General features: G+C 38.5%; 1 protein-coding gene across 3 annotated transcripts in view; it reads left to right on the forward strand.

Annotated features, from left to right (window-relative positions):
• OXR1 (oxidation resistance 1) overlaps positions 1 to 20,596 on the forward strand; it is a 523,569-nt gene that overhangs the window by 365,937 nt on the left and 137,036 nt on the right. Inside the window, exon 1 of one of the 3 annotated variants that reach the window (XM_088844756.1) lies at positions 13,220 to 13,286. The exons of the other annotated variants lie outside the window; for them this stretch is intronic. Coding sequence (XP_088700882.1) covers positions 13,268 to 13,286 — 19 coding nt within the window. The 5' untranslated portion in view covers positions 13,220 to 13,267. Of the gene's footprint in view, positions 1 to 13,219; positions 13,287 to 20,596 lie in introns of those variants that run through there. 3 annotated transcript variants of the gene reach the window in all.

Here is a 20,596-nt window from a genome sequence, read left to right on the forward strand (position 1 = left end):
CTTTGTCGTCCCTTTCTCCTCCTGCCTTCAATCTTTCCCAGCATCAGGGTCTTTTCAAAGTCGGCTCATTGCATTAGGTAGCCAAAGTATTGGAGCTTCAGCTTCAGCAGCACTCCTTCCAATGGATATTCAGGATTGATTTCATTTAAGGTTGACTGGTTTCATATCCGTGCAGTCCAAGGGACTCTCAAGAGTCTTCTCCAACATCAGAGTTCAAAAGCATCAGTTCTTCAGTGCTCAGCTTCTTTATGGTCCAACTCTCACATCCATACATGACTACTGGAAAAAACCATAGCTTTGACTGGATGGACCTTTGTTGGCCAAGTAATGTCTCTGCTTTTAAATATTCTGTCTAGGTTTATCATAGCTTTTCTTCCATTGCTATTCTTAATTGCCCATAAAGAAAGAAACTCTCTCTGAATGTTTTTTGCTGTTTAAATAAGACATCAAATGACCAATGTCCCAGAAAGCAGATGCATACAGAACCTCCCACACTGTGTTTCAACACCTTTTACAAACATACTTTTGGCATTCAACCTTTAAAGCTGAAAAACGTAGAACAGGATTGTTACCTCTGACCTAAAAACACATGGTCAAAGCTTTCATGGTCACTTTTTTCTCTACACTTCCTCCTTTCTTAAGGGTATTTGTAGCTGTCACATCAACTTACCTATAGGTAGCTAACTCCCCCAAGGGAAACTTGGGTGCTGACCTTTCTGTTAAGCTTCAAGTTGCCCGTCTGAAGCCGGGCAACTGTTCCTAATAGTCTAAGGGTCTCTGAAAACATATCTGAAATTCAGATGACCATTTTTGACTCAAGCCATCTCTTCCTCCCTGCTGGTTGCAAGGGCAGCATCATGCTGTCTGCCACGCAGATATGAACACGAGGAGTCACATGTCTTTTCTGCTTGGTAACATACTCCCGAGCCCTCTGTCACTGGTGCTATCCAAGTTCAGCCTTGGCGTGCCTTTGTCTGGACTGTAGGCACAACCTGCTGTCTCCTGCTTTCCTTCATTCCCTGATTTATATCACCACCTCCAAGAAGTCTCTGTTCCCTCACTTTCATCTCTTCTGCCTTAAATCAATCCTTCTGCCTCAGATCAGTCCTTTTGCTTTGTGGTAAATCAGCCCTTGTCAGCATGCTGGAGGGCTCAGGGAATTTTTTTTAAGCACCTACCATATGGCAGATATTGTACTTAGACATGTTACATATGTTATCTTATTTAATCCAAATTTAATGCCCTAGCAGGTATGTTCTGTCTCTCTTTTGTTACTAGCAAGGCAACTGGGGGATAGAGAGCGGTATGTAATTCAGCCAAACCTACACAGTAAGCAGCAGAGAGAGAATTCAAACTCAGATGTGTCTGATTTCAAAGTCCCTAATTTTACAGGTTTACACTGGAGTCCCACCGTTTGATTTTGTATTTAAGGTTCTAAAACAGGTACCATATGAAGGTGCGCCCAAGTTCATGTACTTTAGGGGCAGATCTTCCAGTAGCCTAATGACAAACATATCATTAGGGTTGGTCATCTTGCCAGTGGTTTCCTTAGGCTCCTAAGGACTGCTGTGTGTACTAATTTTTATCAGACACTTAAGATGTATCAAACACTTGCCTTTGTCATCACTTGCAGATTAACTCAGGTCCATTTCTCACATCTAAAGAAAAGAGGGCTGGGAAAGAAGGAAGGAAGAAGGAGGTCATTTGCACAGCTGTGGGTAGCTTTGAGCCACGTGAACTTAGGGTTCTTGTGGAGGTAAATAATTCTAATAAATCTGTTTCTTTTCCATTAGAGATCAGCTCTCAATGACAAGCCAAAACATGCTTCTCTTCTTTGACCAAAACACCCACAAAGGAAACAGAAACCAGTTTAGCAACTTTGCAAGTGGGTGCAAAAGGATTCCTATAAACAATGGCTCCTATTGTGCAGCTCAGGTCCTGTTAGGTTTGGAATGCTGATGGTTTATATCATCCTACTCTGAACTCTTTTAGCTCAAGCTGATTTTTTGATGTGTCACATTTGTTAGGATTATAATTTTGATATTTCTTAAAGGTGACTATAATCGTAAAGCCTCCTTTACAGAATGAACTTTGTCTTCTTCTGCCACTATCCTTCACCCTTTCCTTATCAATTACTTTCTTGAAAGGGGAAAAAAGTAATATAACTCAAATTGGGTGATCTTAAGAACAGGAAGAATGCTCTCTGGAGTCTTAAGAAGCCGTATTGGTCATTTAAAAAGCATCATAACAAATACTATACAAAACAGTTCAGTCGGGCAACTCTTATTCAAATGACAGCTTTGTCCTTATGCAGATGATGGAACTTGTATAATTTTTATAAAGCTGCAAGAGATGGACTTCATTAATATAAAGAAATATCCTTTCAAACCTTTATTACTTCTTTTGTCAGAAGGAAAATGCAAACAAGATCTAATGTTAAACATGGCTCTTAGATTTTTGTGTAATTGTAAAAGCTAAACATAGCAGAAGTAGACCTTAATTCAAAAATTAAAAATACTATCTGGTGTTAGTATTGGATCAATAGTCAAAACTCAACTGCAGAAGACAGTCATATAAAAGTATTGTGTCAGTGTGAAATTGACTAAATTGAAAACTGCACTGCAATTCTGTAAAAGAATATCCATATTCATAGGAAATATACATGTGCGTATTTAGGGCTGCAACCATGATACATGCAACTTACTCTCAAATGGTTCAGCAAATATATACATTGTACATCTGTGCGTGTGCATGTGTGTGTATGTGTGTCAGAGAGAGAGGAGGAAAACACAAATGTGAAACAAACGCGATGGATTATTAGCAGTAGCTGAATCTAGGTAGAGAGCATATGAGAATGTTAGCCCTAAGCAATATTAATTCACACTGATGAGTAGATGCTGTTCAAATCTAAATTTCCAACTGAGAAGATTATCATAAACTCTAGGTCTATAAATTCAACTGTTAACTAGACATCCACTAGAATATCACACAGGTATTTCAAAACCAATCTTTCCACAGTTGGTTTCATAATTGCTGTCACTGTTGTTTAGCTTGTAATTCGTATTCGACTCTTTTGTGACCCCAGTGGAATGTAGCCCACCAGGCGCCTCTGTCCATGGGATTTCCTAGGAAAGAATACTGGAGTAGGTTACCATTTCCTTCTCCAGGGATCAAACCCATGTCTCCTGCATTGGCAGGTGGATTCTTTACCACCGAGCCACCTGGAAGCCCTGGGTTTTTTTTTTTTTTTTTTAATTGGATGCTAAAGCTGAAACTGCAATACTTTGGCCACCTCATGCGACGAGTTGACTCACTGGAAAAGACTCTGATGCTGGGAAAGGTTGGGGGCGGGAGGAGAAGGGGACGACGGAGAATGAGATGGCTGGATGGCATCACCGACTCTGTGGACATGAGTTTGAGTGTACTCCGGGAGTTGGTGATGGACAGGGAGGCCTGGCGTGCTGTGATTCATGGGGTCGCGGAGAGTCGGACACGACTGAGCGACTGAACTGAACTGAACTGAACTGACTGAATTATTTTACAATATTATATTGGTTGGTTTTGCCAAACATTGACATGAATCCGCCCCAGGTGTACATGAGTTCCCCCTCCCGAACCCCCCTCCCACCTCCCTCCTCCCCTTATCCTCCCTCTGGGTCATCCCCACATACCAGCCCCGAGCATCCTGTAACATGCATCGACCCTGAACTGGCAATTCATTTCACATATGATAATATACATGTTTCAATGCCATTCTCCCAAACCATCCCACCCTCACCCTCTCCCACAGAGTCCCAAAGACTGTTCTATACATCTGTGTCTCTTTTGCTGTCTCGTATACAGGGTTATCATTTGCATCTTTCTAAATTCCGTATATATGCGTTGGTATATTGTATTGGTGTTTTATAATGCCCCTCTTTAAAGCTGAGTTTCTGTCATTCTTCTCTAGTTCCAAAATCAGTACTTTCCTCTGTCTCCCAACCACATCTTCCCCATTAACACAGCTATAATCCCTCAAGAAATACTAGCAATTCTAACCTGTGAAGTTTTTTCAATTGATTCACTTCTTTCAGCCCCTACTGTCATTATGCTTAGATAGCATCATTGACTCAATGTATATGAATTTGAGCGAACTCTGGGAATTAGTGAAGGACAGGGAAGCCTGGTGTGCTGCAGTCCATTGGGTCTCAAAGAGTTGGACACAATTTAGCAACTGAACAGCAACGCTGTCATTATTCAGCTTTGTATACCACATGGATTATAATCATCACCTCCTAAGTCACTCTTACATTCGTGCTGTGTCTCCCTTCAATCTGTCTCCTGTATTTGGGCTGATTTTTAAAGTTCAAGTTGGATCTTACTGATGCTCTCCTTATTGCCCTCTGATTAAAATCTAAATTCTCAGTGTAATTTACAAGGCACATGAAGGCCCTGGTTCGTGTTTCTCTAATCTCATTATCTCTCCTCCCTCTGCATGCTCTAATTTATCATATCATCTCCTGTACCCTGCTTCTGTCACACTGGACTTTTTGTGGTTAAAGCTTCCTGCTGAGCCCGATCTTTCCCCCTGTAGTCTGTTTGCCTTGAATACTTTCCATTTCTCCTATTCCCAACTACTTTTTCAACACATGATCCTATTTACCTGATTTATTTCTCTCTTTAAATTTCAATGCAGACAATGTATCTCTAGCAAAGACTCATGACACCCCAAGTCTGAGCAAATAAGTAATTAGAAGCAAATTTAAAATAAAATAACAACAAGATTATTAGGAATACATTTTAAAGTCTAGCATAAGTCTATTGCCCTACTTAAAGAATGTACACATTCATTCAGCTGTTAAGGTTTTCCACAAATATTCGCTGGACATCTGTTATCTGCCCAGCAACTTCTAGTTGGGCCATTGAACTGATGTTTCTTGGTCTCCTACAGTGTTCCAGACATCATTTCAGTTGTGGGGACTCTAGCAGTGAACATTCTTAGGGGACTATGCAAAAACTTATAAAGGTATGATATCAGTTAGTGATGTGTTATGAAGGAAAAAGCATGTAAAGGGTGTTTCCCTGGATACTGGATACTGTAGTGAGAAAAGACCTCTCTAAGGAAGAGCTGTATGAAATAAAATGATGGAGCAAGTTCAGACCAGTGTCTGGGAATGAGAATTGTAGGAAAAGAGAAACTGTGAGTATGAAAGCCTCAAGCAGGAGCATGCTTAGTGTGTTCAAACAACAGCAAAGAAGCCTGAGTATGTTAAATTCAATAAACAGGAGGGGATAATGATGAAAGAGTGGTCTTAGGCCAGATCCTGTGATGGTGAGCAGTGAGTCCACCTTCGCAGGTCTAATTTGGTCTGAGTATTGATTTCAGTTGCCCTCGTGGATTTGTACTTGGACAGAGGACACAAGAGAGGATATTGGGAACCAAGGACAAGGCGAGGAGAGTCCCATCTAGTTCAAAGATGTTGCCTTGAGAATTAAGGAGCCAGAACTGGGCAGACTCTGGAGAACTGAAACGGTGATATCAAAAGGTGTTTTGCTTAAAAGCCTAAGTATCTCCCTGTTGTCCTCAGATTAAAATCCAAATCCTCAGTATAATTTACATGGCACACAAAGGTTCTTTTCAGTTGGTAGAGCAAAGCCTTTGTCCCACATAAAGTAGCACTGCTGGGCAGACAGCTTGGACATTCCAAATCTCTTCTTTTTGCCCTTTCCCATCCCCGTTCTTGCCTGACTGTCCCAAAATTAACCTAGTCAAATCTAGGTTGTTTGTTTGTTTGTTTCCAGCCATTAAATGTTGATAGAGAGTACTTCTACTTTTGAACTGTAGCAGTGACTTTTGTCAGGAAGGGTAATAGATTGTTTTTAAAAATACAATAATAAATTCCAGTTTTTACATCAATTTCCAGCCACATGGTCTGATTAGATCAAATACAGTAGGATTTCAATTTCTACACTACAAATGATAGACATATATAAAAACAAAAACTAAAAGGCCATTCTGTTTTTCAAAAGAACTACCTTATTTCTAAGACTAATCAATAGGACTAAGATCTTGAGCTGTCTTCTCATATGATATCTATTCCATTTCTTATTAATCATCCACTAATCATTTCATCATTTTCCTCTTTTATTATCTTCTACTTGATCTTTGCTGTTTCCACTTCTCAAATGCCTGTAATCTTAAAAAAGTGTCTCCTTTTTGTTGAAAAAAATGTTTTCTTTTTCCTCATATACATACTCTCTAAAATTTGTAGAAAATAAATAAATAAGTAAGGATAGAAGAGAAACTGTAGAGGAAAATCATAGGTAAATGAAATCAGTATGTATATATATATATGTATACATATAAGGCATATAATTCATATACAGGGAAAATTTTAATAGTTATAACTAATAAAGTAAAAAATTTTAATATATACTATTAGGCAGTGTCCATAGCACCACTGAATCAACATTAACTTTAACATAATTCTTTTAGGTTATGATAATTTTCATGTACTGCACAACTTTTTGTGTGTGTAATCATTTATTTTCTTGGATAGATTTTACTATAGAAGCTTGAAATCAAGCTTAAAACTCATTTGTTATTATCAAGTGAGTGTTTTTCCCTTTATTTCTTATTGGCACCTCTTTTCTTAGAATAACTTTGAATTTTCAAAATTAGATCGTTAAGGAAAGCTTTGTTTTGAAGAATTCAGCCTAATTAATTTCTATATTAGAATGACTTATCTTGATATGGCTGGCAAAATGTAAAATATCTACACCTACGTTTTTAGGTTTCTCTTTATAATGATAATTTAATAAGCTAGCATTTATTGAGTACTTATTCCATGCCAAGTAGTATTCCTAATTCCTTGTATGTATGAAAACACTTAAGCTCATAGTTGTCATAGGTGGCTGGAAGTATTCAGTTGACCAAAAAGTTCCTTCGGGTTTCAAAAACTTTTTTGCCAAACCAGTATTAAAATGCTCGTTTCATGGGTGAGAAAGCTAAGAGTCAGAGACATTAATAATTTACCCCAGGCCTCATGGCTAGAAAGTGGAGGCTGGAACCCAGGCAGACTGGCTCCAGAATCTTAACTGTTGATCACTCTAATGCTTAAATTAGCTGATACAGCCCAGGAAAAGGAGACAAGCTGACCATTTAATGCAGATTGCTGAGAAATAAAACAGGAGGGAAGAACAGAATGGAAATTATGCTCCCTGCTCAATTAGAGACATTTTTCCCAAGGGAAAAATATGCAAATTTAAGAAACTTTTTTCTTTTAGTCAGAAAATATGTTCACAAGAAGACAGAAGAAAATTAAAGACTGTATATCACATCATTGAATCACCACTGTAACCCCAGTGCTTGGCACAGGCTTGACTCAAGCTCTAGTTGCTCAGTAAACAGAGTTAATTTTGTTAGTGCTACCTGATCTGATTTGGTGAAAGCTCTTTTAAGTAAACTCTCCGTACAGGAATTTTGTAAGACATTTATTTCCAGGAAGACTAGCACACTTGAAATACCTTACGTTATCACCCAACAATAATCGCTATTGTAAGCAGTTCAAATTTTCTTTTAAATCTCGCTCTTAAACATCCTTTCTCTTCTAAAAGGAAATTAAATACACTGTAAGTAACCCTTCTTATAGAAAAACTGAGTGTTTTCCCTCAACCAGGGAACATTACTTTTCCTTGTATGCATCCCCTGAGGAACCTTTGTTTCAGAACAGACACCATTGATCACTTAGCATCTTAACCACATTTATTTACAACTTTGCTCTTCACCTGAGGAGGGAAGTGTTCTTTTGTATTCTGAAGCATGCATTTTGATAAGGGTAATTTCAAATCTCAAATTGAGATGTGAACAACAGACTGGAAATTAAGATGGAACGACAGACTGGTTCCAAATAGGAAAAGGAGTACGTCAAGATTGTATATTGTCACCCTGCTTATTTAACTTATATGCAGAGTACATCATGAGGAACGCTGGGCTGGAAGAAGCACAAGCTGGAATCAAGATTGCCGGGAGAAATATCAATAACCTCAGATATGCAGATGACACCACCCTTATGGCAGAAAGTGAAGAGGAACTAAAAAGCCTCTTGATGAAAGTGAAAGAGGAGAGTGAAAAGGTTGGCTTGAAGCTCAACATTCAGAAAACAAAGATCATGGCATCTGGTCCCATCACTTCTTGGGAAATAGATGGGGAAACAGTGGAAACAGTGTCAGACTTTATTTTTTGGGGTTCCAAAATCACTGCAGATGCTGATTGCAGCCAGGAAATTAAAAGACACTCCTTGGAAGGAAAGTTATGACCAACCTAGATAGCATATTAAAAAGCAGAGACATTACTTTGCCAACCAAGGTTCGTCTAGTCAGGGCTATGGTTTTTCCCATGGTCATGTATGGATGTGAGAGTTGGACTGTGAAGAAAGCTGATCGCCGAAGAATTGATGCTTTTGAACTGTGGTGCTGGAGAAGACTCTTGAGGGTCCCTTGGACTGCAAGGAGGTCCAACCAGTCCATTCTAAAGATCAGTCCTGGGTGTTCATTGGAAGGACTGATGCTAAAGCTGAAACTCCAATACTTTGATGATGGGAGGGATTGGGGGCAGGAGGAGATGGGGGAGGAGATGGGGACGACAGAGAATGAGATGGCTGGATGGCATCACCGACTCGATGGACATGAGTTTAAGTGAACTCCAGGAGTTGGTGATGGACAGGGAGGCCTGGCGTGCTGTGATTCATGGGGTTGCAAAGAGTCGGACACGACTGAGCGACTGAACTTACTGACTGACTGATGTCTCAAATTAAGACTGCATCCCTGACTGTAATGAGATACTAGCAAAAGTGCTTTATTAATACTGTGCTGTGCTGTGCTTAGTCACTCAGGACTATAGCCCACCAGGCTCCTCTATCTATGGGGATTCTCCAGGCAAGAATACTGGAGTGGGTTGCCATTCCCTCCTCCAGGTAATCTTCCCAACCCAAGGATCGAACCCAGGTCTCCCATATTGCAAGTGGATTCTTTACCATCTGAGCCATCAGGGAAGCCCAAGAACACTAGAGTGGGTAGCCTATCCTTTCTCCAGGGGATCTTCCTGACTCAGGAATCAAATAGGCGTCTCCTGCGTTGCAGGTGAATTCTTTACTGATTGAAGTATCAGGGAAGTCACTTTTATAATAGTACCTGCTAACAATTAACATAAATTATCAATTAACATAAATAGGAACATCACAAGATTCCAAAAGTACCCAAGTCTTGGAAAGACTATTTTTGCAAAAATTTCCCTTTAGCAAAGTATCCTACCCCTACCATCTTCTTCAAAAAAAGTTCAGTTTGAACAAGCCATCATTGTGTAATCAAGATTTATCTATCTCATAAAAATAAAACAAATTTAAAGTCACACTATTTACTGGAGAGGATGTGGAGAAAAAGAAACCCTCCTACACTGTTGATGAGAATGTCCATAGTGGTACAGCCACTGTGGACCACAGTATGGAGGTTCCTTAAAAAACTAAAAATAGAACTACCATATAATCCAGCAATCCCACTTCTGGGCATATGCTCAGAGAAAACCATTATTCAAAAAGATGCATGCATCCCAATGTTCATAGCAGCACTGTTTATAATAGCCAAGACAGATACAGCTTAAATGTCCATTGACAGATGAATGTGTAAAGAAGTGGTATATAATGGAATATTACTCAGTCATAAAAAAGAAATAATACCATTTGCAGCAACATAGATGGACCTGGAACTATCATATTGAGTGAAATAAGTCAGAGAAAAACAAATATCATACAATATCACTTAAATACAAGTGAACTTATTTACAAAACAAAAATAGACTCACGGACATAGAAAACTAACATGGTTACCACAAGAAAAAAGGGGTTGGGAGGAGACATAAATTGAGAGTTTGGGATTAACGTATATGCATCACTGTATATAAAATGGATAAACTACATAGGGAACAATATTCAGTATCTTATAATAACCTATCATGGAAAAGTATCTGAGAAAGAATATATATACATATATGTATGTGTGTGTGTGTGTATATATAGCTGAATCACTTTGCTATATACCTGAAACTAACACAACTTTGTAAATCAGCTGTACTTCAACAAAAAAATAATAAGGAAAACAGTCACATTATTATAATGAACAATAATGTACACAAAATTTTATGTGTTAACACAATAAGTGTTACAATTCAAATAAGACAGCTGTAAAGACATACACATATCAAACACACTCGTGAGTTAGTCATATGAAAAGTACCTGTGTAAACAAGTATCTACATCTGTATATATGTCATATCTACACAAGATACATATTTCTCAGTATGTCATCATTTGCTCTTTCTTATTTGCTTACATTAGGAATCTGGTAAGAGCTAGACTGTGTGGTTACCCACTGTTCCTACCACAATAAAACTGGAAAAATACTTTCAATAAAAAATTAAGTGTCATTATCATGAATTAATCAAACCATATGATGTAACAGATATAAGGCAAATCAATCAAAAAGTAAACTAAGAAATACATTTTAAAAAACTAGAAAAATAATCTGGAATGAAAACTGAAGATGATACAGAAGCAGCAGCATTCCTGACCACAGCACTGAAAATATTTTAAAATCAGATCTTCTTAGCAACCTGGATCCTCAAGGTGATAGAGAGATAAGGGGAAGCAGTGCTCAAGAGCCAGTGTTTATTCATTGGAAACTGTCTTCCTCAGATGCATAATGGACAGTTCTAAGCACAATTGAAAGATTAATTTGGTCTTACAAAACCTTGAAAGAACTACACTTAGCTGACAAGTGAGTCAAATATAGAATAAGAAAGAGCAAATGACAAAATACTGGGAAATATGTTTCTTGTATAGATATGGATATTTGTTTATACAAGTACTTTTCATATGTCCAGTTTACAAGTATGTTTGATATGTGTGTGTATGTCTTTATACCCTATAATTCGAATTCAAACACAATGAAGATATGGATAGCATTACTGTCTGTGTGAGATGTAAATATATAAAAGCCCCCATTTTACATTTTATGCAGATATTGAAAAACATGTTTATGTTTTGTCTAGGGTTTTGTGTGTGTGTGTGTCTCTTTTTTTGTGTATGAGTCTATTTTTCTAATATAAAGTCTTGCTTCAAAAAAAAAAAAAAAACCCAGTTCATTCCTGTATTCTGCCTGCTTGCTGTTGTTTGCCAGGAGTCTGCAGCTTTGCTAAATTATATGAAGATGAGCATTAGAGCAACTTCAAAACCCATCTTTCCTCTCTTTTTGCTTACCATATAAAGCTGAAAGGAACCATTCTGTCATTAATTTTCTATACATACCTAACTCTGCAAAACTTTGAGAATGAGCAACGTCTCCCAGATTGGTTATGTGTGTAACTAGAAAATATTAGTTGAAGCACTTCATCAGTGATAAAGCTTTACCTGTATGCAAGGCATTGTTAGCATTAGCATTGCTCTAACGCAGTAGAATGGTGTCTAGGACTGAAAAAAGCCAGTCATGTCATTAAGGAATGGAATGGAAGTTAATAGCTATTAAAACACTTATAGCTGAGTGTTGGGAACTTTACCAGAAGTTTCGCATAGTTTGTCTTACTACTTGCATTTGTAGGGAATACTGCTGGAACTCTTAAAGAGGCCAGATAATTTGTGGTGGTTAAAAACGTAGCTCCATAGAAGATTAGCTATCATACCTTTTCATTTGAGAGCAAATCATATTGCCAGTGCAGACCATTTCCCTCTAAAATTGTGTTGGTTTGGTCAGGTACTTTACTTACTAATGTGTAGCTTATTATGGAACTGTCCGAACTCAACAAATGCCATAAGTTCTATATTGCATGCAAAATCATGGTCTTACTATATTACATATAAATGACAGTGTTGTGAATTGGTGGTATTCATAAACTCTGTTGTCTTTATAATCATTGTCTGTTCATTACAATGTACTAACTCTGCAGACAGTTTTCAGTGACATGTAGATCTTTTTAACTTGCTCCTGAAACCCACCTATTGTGGCAGACAGTAAACCTTGGATCTTAATCTACTAAGTTGACATTTTCTCTATCTGATGATTGTCATCCCTACCCATCAAAGAAACTACAGTGTTATCATATGTTTATATCCCAGTGAGCTGCCATTGAAGGAGTTCATGAAAAATACAAGGGAAATATAAGGGAAACATCCACCAAAACCTTCTCTAGATTAAGCATATGGACGGGGAGTCTATGGAACAGGCAGTGGATGGTGCCATCTGCTTTTAAAGGATAACACAGAATGTGAATTAAAGAGGGGTTGGGGGCAGGTAGGAAAGGGGATTATTATGACTCTTATCCATTCATGCAGTTGCTAAGTTGCAGAACTGTCATTGGTATGATGTACTCTTTCCTTGCCCCATTAGGGAGAAAATACAGAAGGAAATAACTGTAATGCAAAGCAATGTGTACTATATCATGACAATGCAGATGGAGGTTCTGGAGGGAAAAAAAAAATCAAGCTTATGTTTGGATTATTAGCTCATCAACGAATAACATATTTAAATACTTGTAAAGGTATAAATATTGGGGCTTCCCTGGTGGTTCAGTGGTGAAGAATCTGCCTGCCAATGCAGGAAACGCCGGTTTGATCCCTGGGTCAGGAAGATCCCCTGGAGAAGGAAATGGCAACCCACTCCAGTATTCTTGGCTGGGAAATCTCATGGACCAAGGAGCCTGGTGGGCTGTGGTTCATGGAGGTTGCAAAAGAGTCGAACATGATTTAGTCACTAAACAACAGCAAGGGTATAAAACACCAACCAGGTTAGGACCCAGCCTTATCAGATCTGCTGAATGCCAGTGCTGTTAGGACTAAATAACAGACATTTGCTGAAGGCAGCTGTGCACTGATTTACTTTAAGATAAGAAGAGTACAGAAGTTAGATATTGAGTTCTATTCTCTCACTCTATGAGAGATTTTAGAGGGTCCACTTAGTAACTTACTAGGCAGAGCATACTGGCACTGTTTCCAGAGTGTTCAGTGAACCAAGAATGAGGCTGCAGTCAGAAGGCGGATGCAGTGGGTTTCCTGTGTGCAGAAACCTCTGAATCTGAGTCTCGCACACTGCCACCAGAGGTCAGGGCCTGGAGGAGAGGGCAGTCTCTCCCAGGAAGGAAGTGTTGTATTACCCGAGGAAGCACAGGAACCAAAATCCCGTCCTCTCTTCCTGAGAGCAGCTCACTGCTGGCTGAGTAGGGTTTGAAAGGAGGACCTCAGAAATGTTCTGCCCACGCAAAGGTATGTGTGAGTGCTCTCAGCTTTAAACCAGTCATTTTAGAAGGTCACAGAAGGATGACTTTGTTCTATTTTCCAAATCCAGATGAGCCCTGCGGTTCTGTTGGCTGCTACCTCCAGAAAGGGAATGTTTGCTGGGAGTGCCCAGGAGGGAGTGACTCTGTTGAAATACTAATCTGAATAGAGGCTGTAAAAAAAGACTTTCTGTGCATGTTCATTATTTGTCTGTGATTTTCTGTAGGTGCGGTTGCCGTGATTCTATATGGAGGCACTCCCAGAAATAGAGTCAAACATAGTGATTTTGTCTGTTTTCATGTCCAGTGGCCATTTGTATATGTCATTGGTGATTTTTTTTAGTGCATTCACAGGAAATCATTTGTCACTGAGATTTCCATATTACCTTCTCCTGCCCCAAACTGACAGGTTGTGCACAGCTAGGGTAATGATAGTGATTAAGTCACATGCTTATGCTTTTATCACCACTGTGCTCTGGGTTTCAACGACTGGTATGCATTTCCTTAGGTTCTCCTAACCATTCTCTTAAAAGTTTGCTTAAATGCCTTTGTTTTTCTTTAGCATGTTATTTCAAGTCCTCTAGGCTCCACCGAAATGAGGAGGGAAATTGATAGGTTTTTGTTTTTTTTGTTTTAAGTTTTGGTATGCTTTCCAATGGAAGGAACAAAGATCTAAAAAGATCTGAGTCACGTGAGTAACCTCTGCTTTTCAGTGGCATGCAGCAGATGGAATTCATTATTGACTTTAAAAAATGAAATTGTTCTGCATTATTATTTTATTTTTTCCTTTCAAAAGAAGTAAATACTATTACCAGATTAGTTTTTCCTCAATCACAAACAATTGTGTAACAATATCAGAGTGTAGAATATAGTCATGAGGTTTAATAATGCTGTGGGATACGCCCTTTCAAATTAGTGATAAATTTATAAGCATAATGCCCAGTTAAAAGGTTGAATATTTTTCTTTTTATTTGGTTAATTTCAAAAGCAATTGTTTCACAACACAGGGTAAATTATGTAATCTCTTTGCAGAAAAAGAAATGTTTTTAATTAGAAATTCCGTTCCGTCGCTCAGTCGTGTCCGACTCTCTGCGACCCCGTGGACTGTAGCCTACCAGGCTTCTCTGGCCATGGGCTTCTCCAGGCAAGAATACTGGAGTGGGTTACCATTTCCTTCTCCAGGGGATCTTCCCGACCCAGGGATCGAACCCGGGTCTCCCACATTGGAGGCAGACGCTTTAACCTCTGAGCCACCAGGGAAGCCCTAATTAGAAATAAGCAATCTAATTTCATTTTTCCAATTCAGCACACAGATTCAGTACTGGTAATCATAATATCAATAATATGCAAAATGCCCAAGTTAGATATTTAGATGATTGGTTTTAGCCCAAACAACTTTTCATTTTAATCACAGAATCTAAAACTTTAAAGTCATCAAGCAGGTTGATAGCCAGTCATAGCAAAATGTAATTTCCAAGCAACACCCAGTGTTTAAACAATTACATTTAGCTCAAATTTGAGAGGTAACCAAAGTGTCTAAGTTTTCAATCTTTGAGGTTTAAAAAATATACAAGAATGGAAAAATCTTTAGACTATAGATGTTACAAAAGTGTGTGAAGCCCTTTTTCAAAGCTGTTGTTTTTAAGAATCATTTCACATACAGCCCAGTGATTATATTTTATAAGATTAGGAGATCCTTATGCACAGGATTCTGACCACTTAAGAATTTCAGTGAAGCTCTGGGTTGGGTTAGACCCCGCCGTCCATTCTTCCTACCTGTCCTCCAAGCCATCCTCCCCTCCCCCAGTTGCTTCCTCTTCTTTATTCCTCTCTTCCTCCCTCCTGTATATCATATCCCCCTGGCACTTGCACACCCAGGCATCTTTTTTTGCACAAGCAGATTTTTTTTCTCCAACCAGTGGCCATCATTGTAAGACTGAAAGACAGCAATTAATATTTTATATGTAGCACTTAAACCTCTTTGCCTAGATTATGCATTTTGCTTCTTTATACCCATCCAAAGGCACTTAATAAATGTTTATTGATTGTCTAGTTAGGTTGTATTATGACTGATTTTGAGAATTTCCATCCCCTCTGCTGTTACTGGCAGTATATCTCCTGGCTTCTAAGACATACCTTTTTTCACATTTTAACCTTTTAAAATCTCAAAGTATCTTATGATCAGTGGTGTGTCGTGGTTTCATTGACAGGGTTTTGCCTTTTTCTCTCTCAGTGGTGCATCTTATAATGAATGCAATCTTGATGAAATATGTGAGTAAAAACTTCAGGTAAATGCATTACTTGTATTATATGCTAAATGCTATGCATTTCACATTTAAACTCTGTAATAGTATTCTCTGTTATGTCACATATCCATGACTAACATGGGTCACTTCTCACTACTTTCCTCCACTCTCATTCCTTTGCACTGTGGTTCCACCTGCCTTGACTGAAAATCTCTGGAAGATACTCCCAGAATTTTATTAGTAAGATAATTACCAATATTTAACAGTACTGAAAGAGAAAGAATGCAGTGTTTTTTAAACTAAAGATGTGGTTCAAGTTATGGTTCTACTCATTTAAACTGTATGTACTTAGTGATTAATAATTGTTCTCAGAGTCTCAAATTACATATTCAAAGAATAGAAATCATATGAATAAGTTCTTCATCATGAGATTGTTAGGACAATTTGTAAAAAATATTGAATATGAAATGTGTATGACAGCACTTGATAAACTATGAAGTACCGTTCAACTATCAATTGTAGCATCAACATTAAAACATCAGACTCTTGGGGGGGAGGAAAGAAGAAGAATTTATAAAATTCATCCCAAATTAAAGAGAGTAAATTCTGCATTTTAATTATCACTGGAAATGATGATGTAACCCATTAACTCATTGACTAAATTGTAAGGAGAACTATGAAATCTCTCTTCAGAGAACTTCCAACTTTCCAGTCCAAAGCTGTCTTGAATCCCAGTGCTGAATGCATGCCAGTCTCTGAAAGCTTGTATCCTTTATTGAATTAGCAGAACCACAGACCACAGCGCCTCTGTGGCATTAAAAATAAAAGATGTCACTTAGATTCCCCAATTCCTTTCCTATCTTTGTTCCTTCCATTTAAGAGTCATATCGATCTGTAAATTACAGCAAGACTTTGGAAAAATAACATAAGGGTGTTTAACAGTGTATTTTGGAATCATTATATGACAAAGTTTTGTCTAATGGAGGAAAATGTGGTGGAATGGAGTGGTGGTGAGAGTGCCAGAAATTATTGTTCTTTCTGTGTTTGAATTGATTGCTTGGTCTGGTTGAAGCAACAAAACTTATTGTCTATTTATTGGGTCCCCAATGTTATTGCGGATGCTGATTGCAGCCATGAAATTAAAAGACGCTTACTCCTTGGAAGGAAAGTTATGACCAACCTAGATAGCATATTAAAAAGCAGAGACATTACTTTGCCAACAAAGGTCCGTCTAGTCAAGGCTATGGTTTTTCCAGTAGTCATGTATGGATGTGAGAGTTGGACTGTGAAGAAAGCTGATCGCCGAAGAATTGATGCTTTTGAACTGTGGTGTTGGAGAAGACTCTTGAGAGTCCCTTGGACTGAAAGGAGATGCAACCAGTCCATTCTAAAGGATATCGGTCCTGGGTATTCATTGGAAAGACTGATGCTAAAGCTGAAACTTTAGCCACCTCATGAGAAAAGTTGACTCACTGGAAAAGACTCTGATGCTGGGAGGGATTGGGGCAGGAGGAGAAGGGGACGACAGAGAATGAGATGGCTGGATGGCATCACCGACTCGATGGAGGTTAGTTTGAGTGAACTCCTGGAGTTGGTGATGGACAGGGAGGCCTGGCGTGCTGTGATTCATGGGATTGCAAAGAGTCGGACACGACTGATCTACTGAACTGAACTGAACTGAATGTTATTTATTTACCAAGCCCTGTTATACATAAAGACTTAAACAGAATTGGCACATGAAGATACATTTTAGTAGAGTCTTATTTCCCACAGAAAGTTATGGTGTAAGTTAATGCCCACTGGGAAAAAATTCTGTAAGTAATAATACTCCCTGGTCCCAGATATTCACAAAAGAGAAATGATGCAAAATTGATTGAATCAAATCAGATCAGTCACATAGTTAATTCCATCATCGGGACCCTTTTTCTGCCATCAAGAATATTTCAGATATTTTCAGCTTGAAATTTCATCATGCAATTAGCCAATGAAAAATGAATTCTACAGAAGAACATAAAAACCAAAAGTGCTTTTTTAAAAAAAAGCTGGTTAGGATATTTGTATGTATTTGAGAAATCTTTAATACTTACATTTCATTGTATTGGCTTTCACAGTTTCAAGAAAATAAAATAACAATAAAAAATAAATGTCATTGCTGTATTTTCAAAATACAGGATACTTCCACATCAGTTAAAATAGTATTGTTGAATATAAATCCCATTGCTATAGAAAGTATAAAACACAATTTTTTTTTGGAAGAGAAATATGCTTTGTGCATGTGTTGCTTTTGAAGATAGGGATACTTTCAAGAGCTAGAGTAAAAAAGACAAAAATACTATATTAAAGGCGTGTGCAGGTGAAAGGGGGAATTGGAGGAGAGGGAATTGTCGTCATTTGAAAATCCTGTTTATCTCCTGCACCTCAGCTTCCAATGGAGAGTCTGTCATTATCTCATTTCACTTTGTTTTCAAAAGCCAAAAGTTTTCTACTGTGAACATTTTCTCATCTAATAATATATTGGGGGTTAATACACTTCCCATCTCAATTTATTAATAGTTAATAGCTAACACTTATATTGGAAAGACTTGGTATTAAGTACTATACTAAGTACTTTACCCATATTAATTCATTAACATGTTAACACATTTTAGCAAAGTTATATAAATCATGCATCAAGCATATATTAACTCCTGGAAGTTCATGGAAGCACCATTTTTCTAGTTGTTCAGACCACAGACACTGCTGCATTTTTAAGACTCTTCTTTTTCCTCTTCTACTCTGATCATCCCTGAGATTCAGCTGGCTCTATTCTCAAAATAAATCCAGAATCTGCCTAGCTCTTAGCCACCTGTGCCGCTCCCATCTAGGTCCAAATACCTTAATCTTTCAGCTGCGTTATGGCAACAGCCTCCTGACTGGTCCCCCTGCCTCTGCTGTTTTCCGCACCACCCCTCTACCCTTCAGCTTTCAGGAAGGCAGGTGGAGGTATGTGGTACCAGGCATCTCATTGTGTGAATCTCATTGTCTCTCTCCTACGCCCAAACCTCTTCGGTGGCTCCTCTCTCTCAGAGTGAAAGTCAAGCTGAAGTTCTTATCATGGTGCACAGAGTCTTAACTGGTCATCCCCACGTGAGTGCACACATACACAGCTTGTTTCCTACAATGCCCGCGGCATTCCAACTACATTCGCTGTTCCTTGAACCCACCAGACATGCTTGTTTCTTTCACATGGCTTTTTCAATTGACGTTCCCTCTGTCTTGGAGATTCCCAGGTGGCTCAGTGGTAAAGAATCCACCTGCCAATGCAGGAAAGGTAGAAGATGCGGGTTGATCCCTGGGTCTGAAAGATTTCCTGGAAGACAAAATGGCAACCCACTTCAGTGGAAAATCCCACAGATTAAGGAGCCTGGCAGGGTACATTCTACAGAGTGTCAAAGAGTTGGACGTGTCTGAGCCTTGGAGGCTCTTCCTATAGAGGCTCATGTAGCCAGCTCCCTCATGTTCTTTAGCCTTTGTTTAGGAGTTATAACTTTTCAATGTGACTTTCCCTGGCCACCTTATCTAAAACTTAAAACCCTCTAGCCCTGCCACATTTCATAACTTTCTTCTCTGTTTTTTTTTTTTTTCCTCTCCTTAGCACTTATCAGTAACAAATATATGTGTGTTGATATTTATCTTGCTAACTGGAATGCAAACCCTGTGAAGAAGAATTTTTTTGTCTTTTTTTTTTTCATATTCTTTCTCTTATACCAAGAACGGAGTCTAGTGTGTAATAATATATCCTCAAATATTTGTTGACTGTATCCTCAGATATCAACGCTGTTCATTAGGTATAATTATTACCCCCATATTATAAACAAGGAAGTAAAATCGCAGAATGATTAAGAAATTTGCCTGAAGTCAAGCAAGCTAAGGGTCAGAATCGGGATTCAAATCCAAGACTTGATTTTGGAGTCTATGTTCAGACCACTCCTTATTTAAGTCATTGAGTAGATCAATTGAAAAAATAGGACTATATATAGATTCAACTATTCTCTGGGATTTTCTGCAATATGTTTTTCTTTCAGTTAAGTGGAAAATTGAGAGTTGCCTGATCTGGCACAGCCAAACATAACAAAGCCTCTTTCCTCCGTCTCTCTTTGTTATTTTTTTTTTTTCTAAAAAGAAGGTGTGAGTTTTTAACATGGAGAAGTGTACGAACAAATGACCCCAATCCCACTCATGTTTATGTTCTAGTCGTCATAATAAAGTAACATATGGGTGGGCGATGTTAAAAGAAAAAAACAATGCTCTGGAAAAATACAAAATGAAAGCATTTATTCAATGTCTACTGTGTTCTGTAATAAATAAGTGGTAGAGTTCTGTATTTGGTAAGACAAGTAGAATTTAATGAGAAGGACAGACATATATGCAGACAGTTATAATTATGCATTTCGTAGAGTGTCACGGTTGGGTTATGTCTACTTCTGAATTGGAATTTAGATGAAACAGCAAATAGAGATCTGCTGACAGCTGAAAGCGGGGCCTTGGAGAGTTGTGGGGCAGATGTGTAAATAGTGAGTGCGTGCATGTATGCTAAGTCACTTCAGTCGTGTCGAACTCTTTGCGACCTCATGGACTGTAGCCCATCAGCCCCCTCTGTCCGTGGGATTCTCCAGGCGAGAATACTGGAGTGGGTTGCTGTGCTCTCCTGCCAGGGGATCTTCCAGACCCAGGGATCAAACCCTCATCGCTTCCATCCCCTGCCTTGGCAGGCGAGTTCTTTACCACTAGCACCACCTGGGAGTGAAAGGGGATTAAATATCTCAAGAGTCAGGAAACATTTTATGAAGGAGGAGGTTGGGGAATGCCAGCAGTAAATGTGATATGTCACAGTTTTGCTTTATGACTGGACTAAGTGAAAGAGGCTACTTTAAAACAGCATTACATATGCTGCTAAATAGAAATTACAGACAAATCAGTAATCTGAAGGTTGTGTAAATTCATATTGAATTTAATTAGTAAAAGGATATCATTACTTATCTAAATGCATCATTTGGAAAATTACCAGTTGCAC

Source organism: Moschus berezovskii, chromosome 16 (assembly GCF_049115385.1).
Source record: "Moschus berezovskii isolate FMDL1 chromosome 16, NW_MosBer_1.0, whole genome shotgun sequence".
Classification (NCBI taxonomy): domain Eukaryota; kingdom Metazoa; phylum Chordata; class Mammalia; order Artiodactyla; family Moschidae; genus Moschus; species Moschus berezovskii.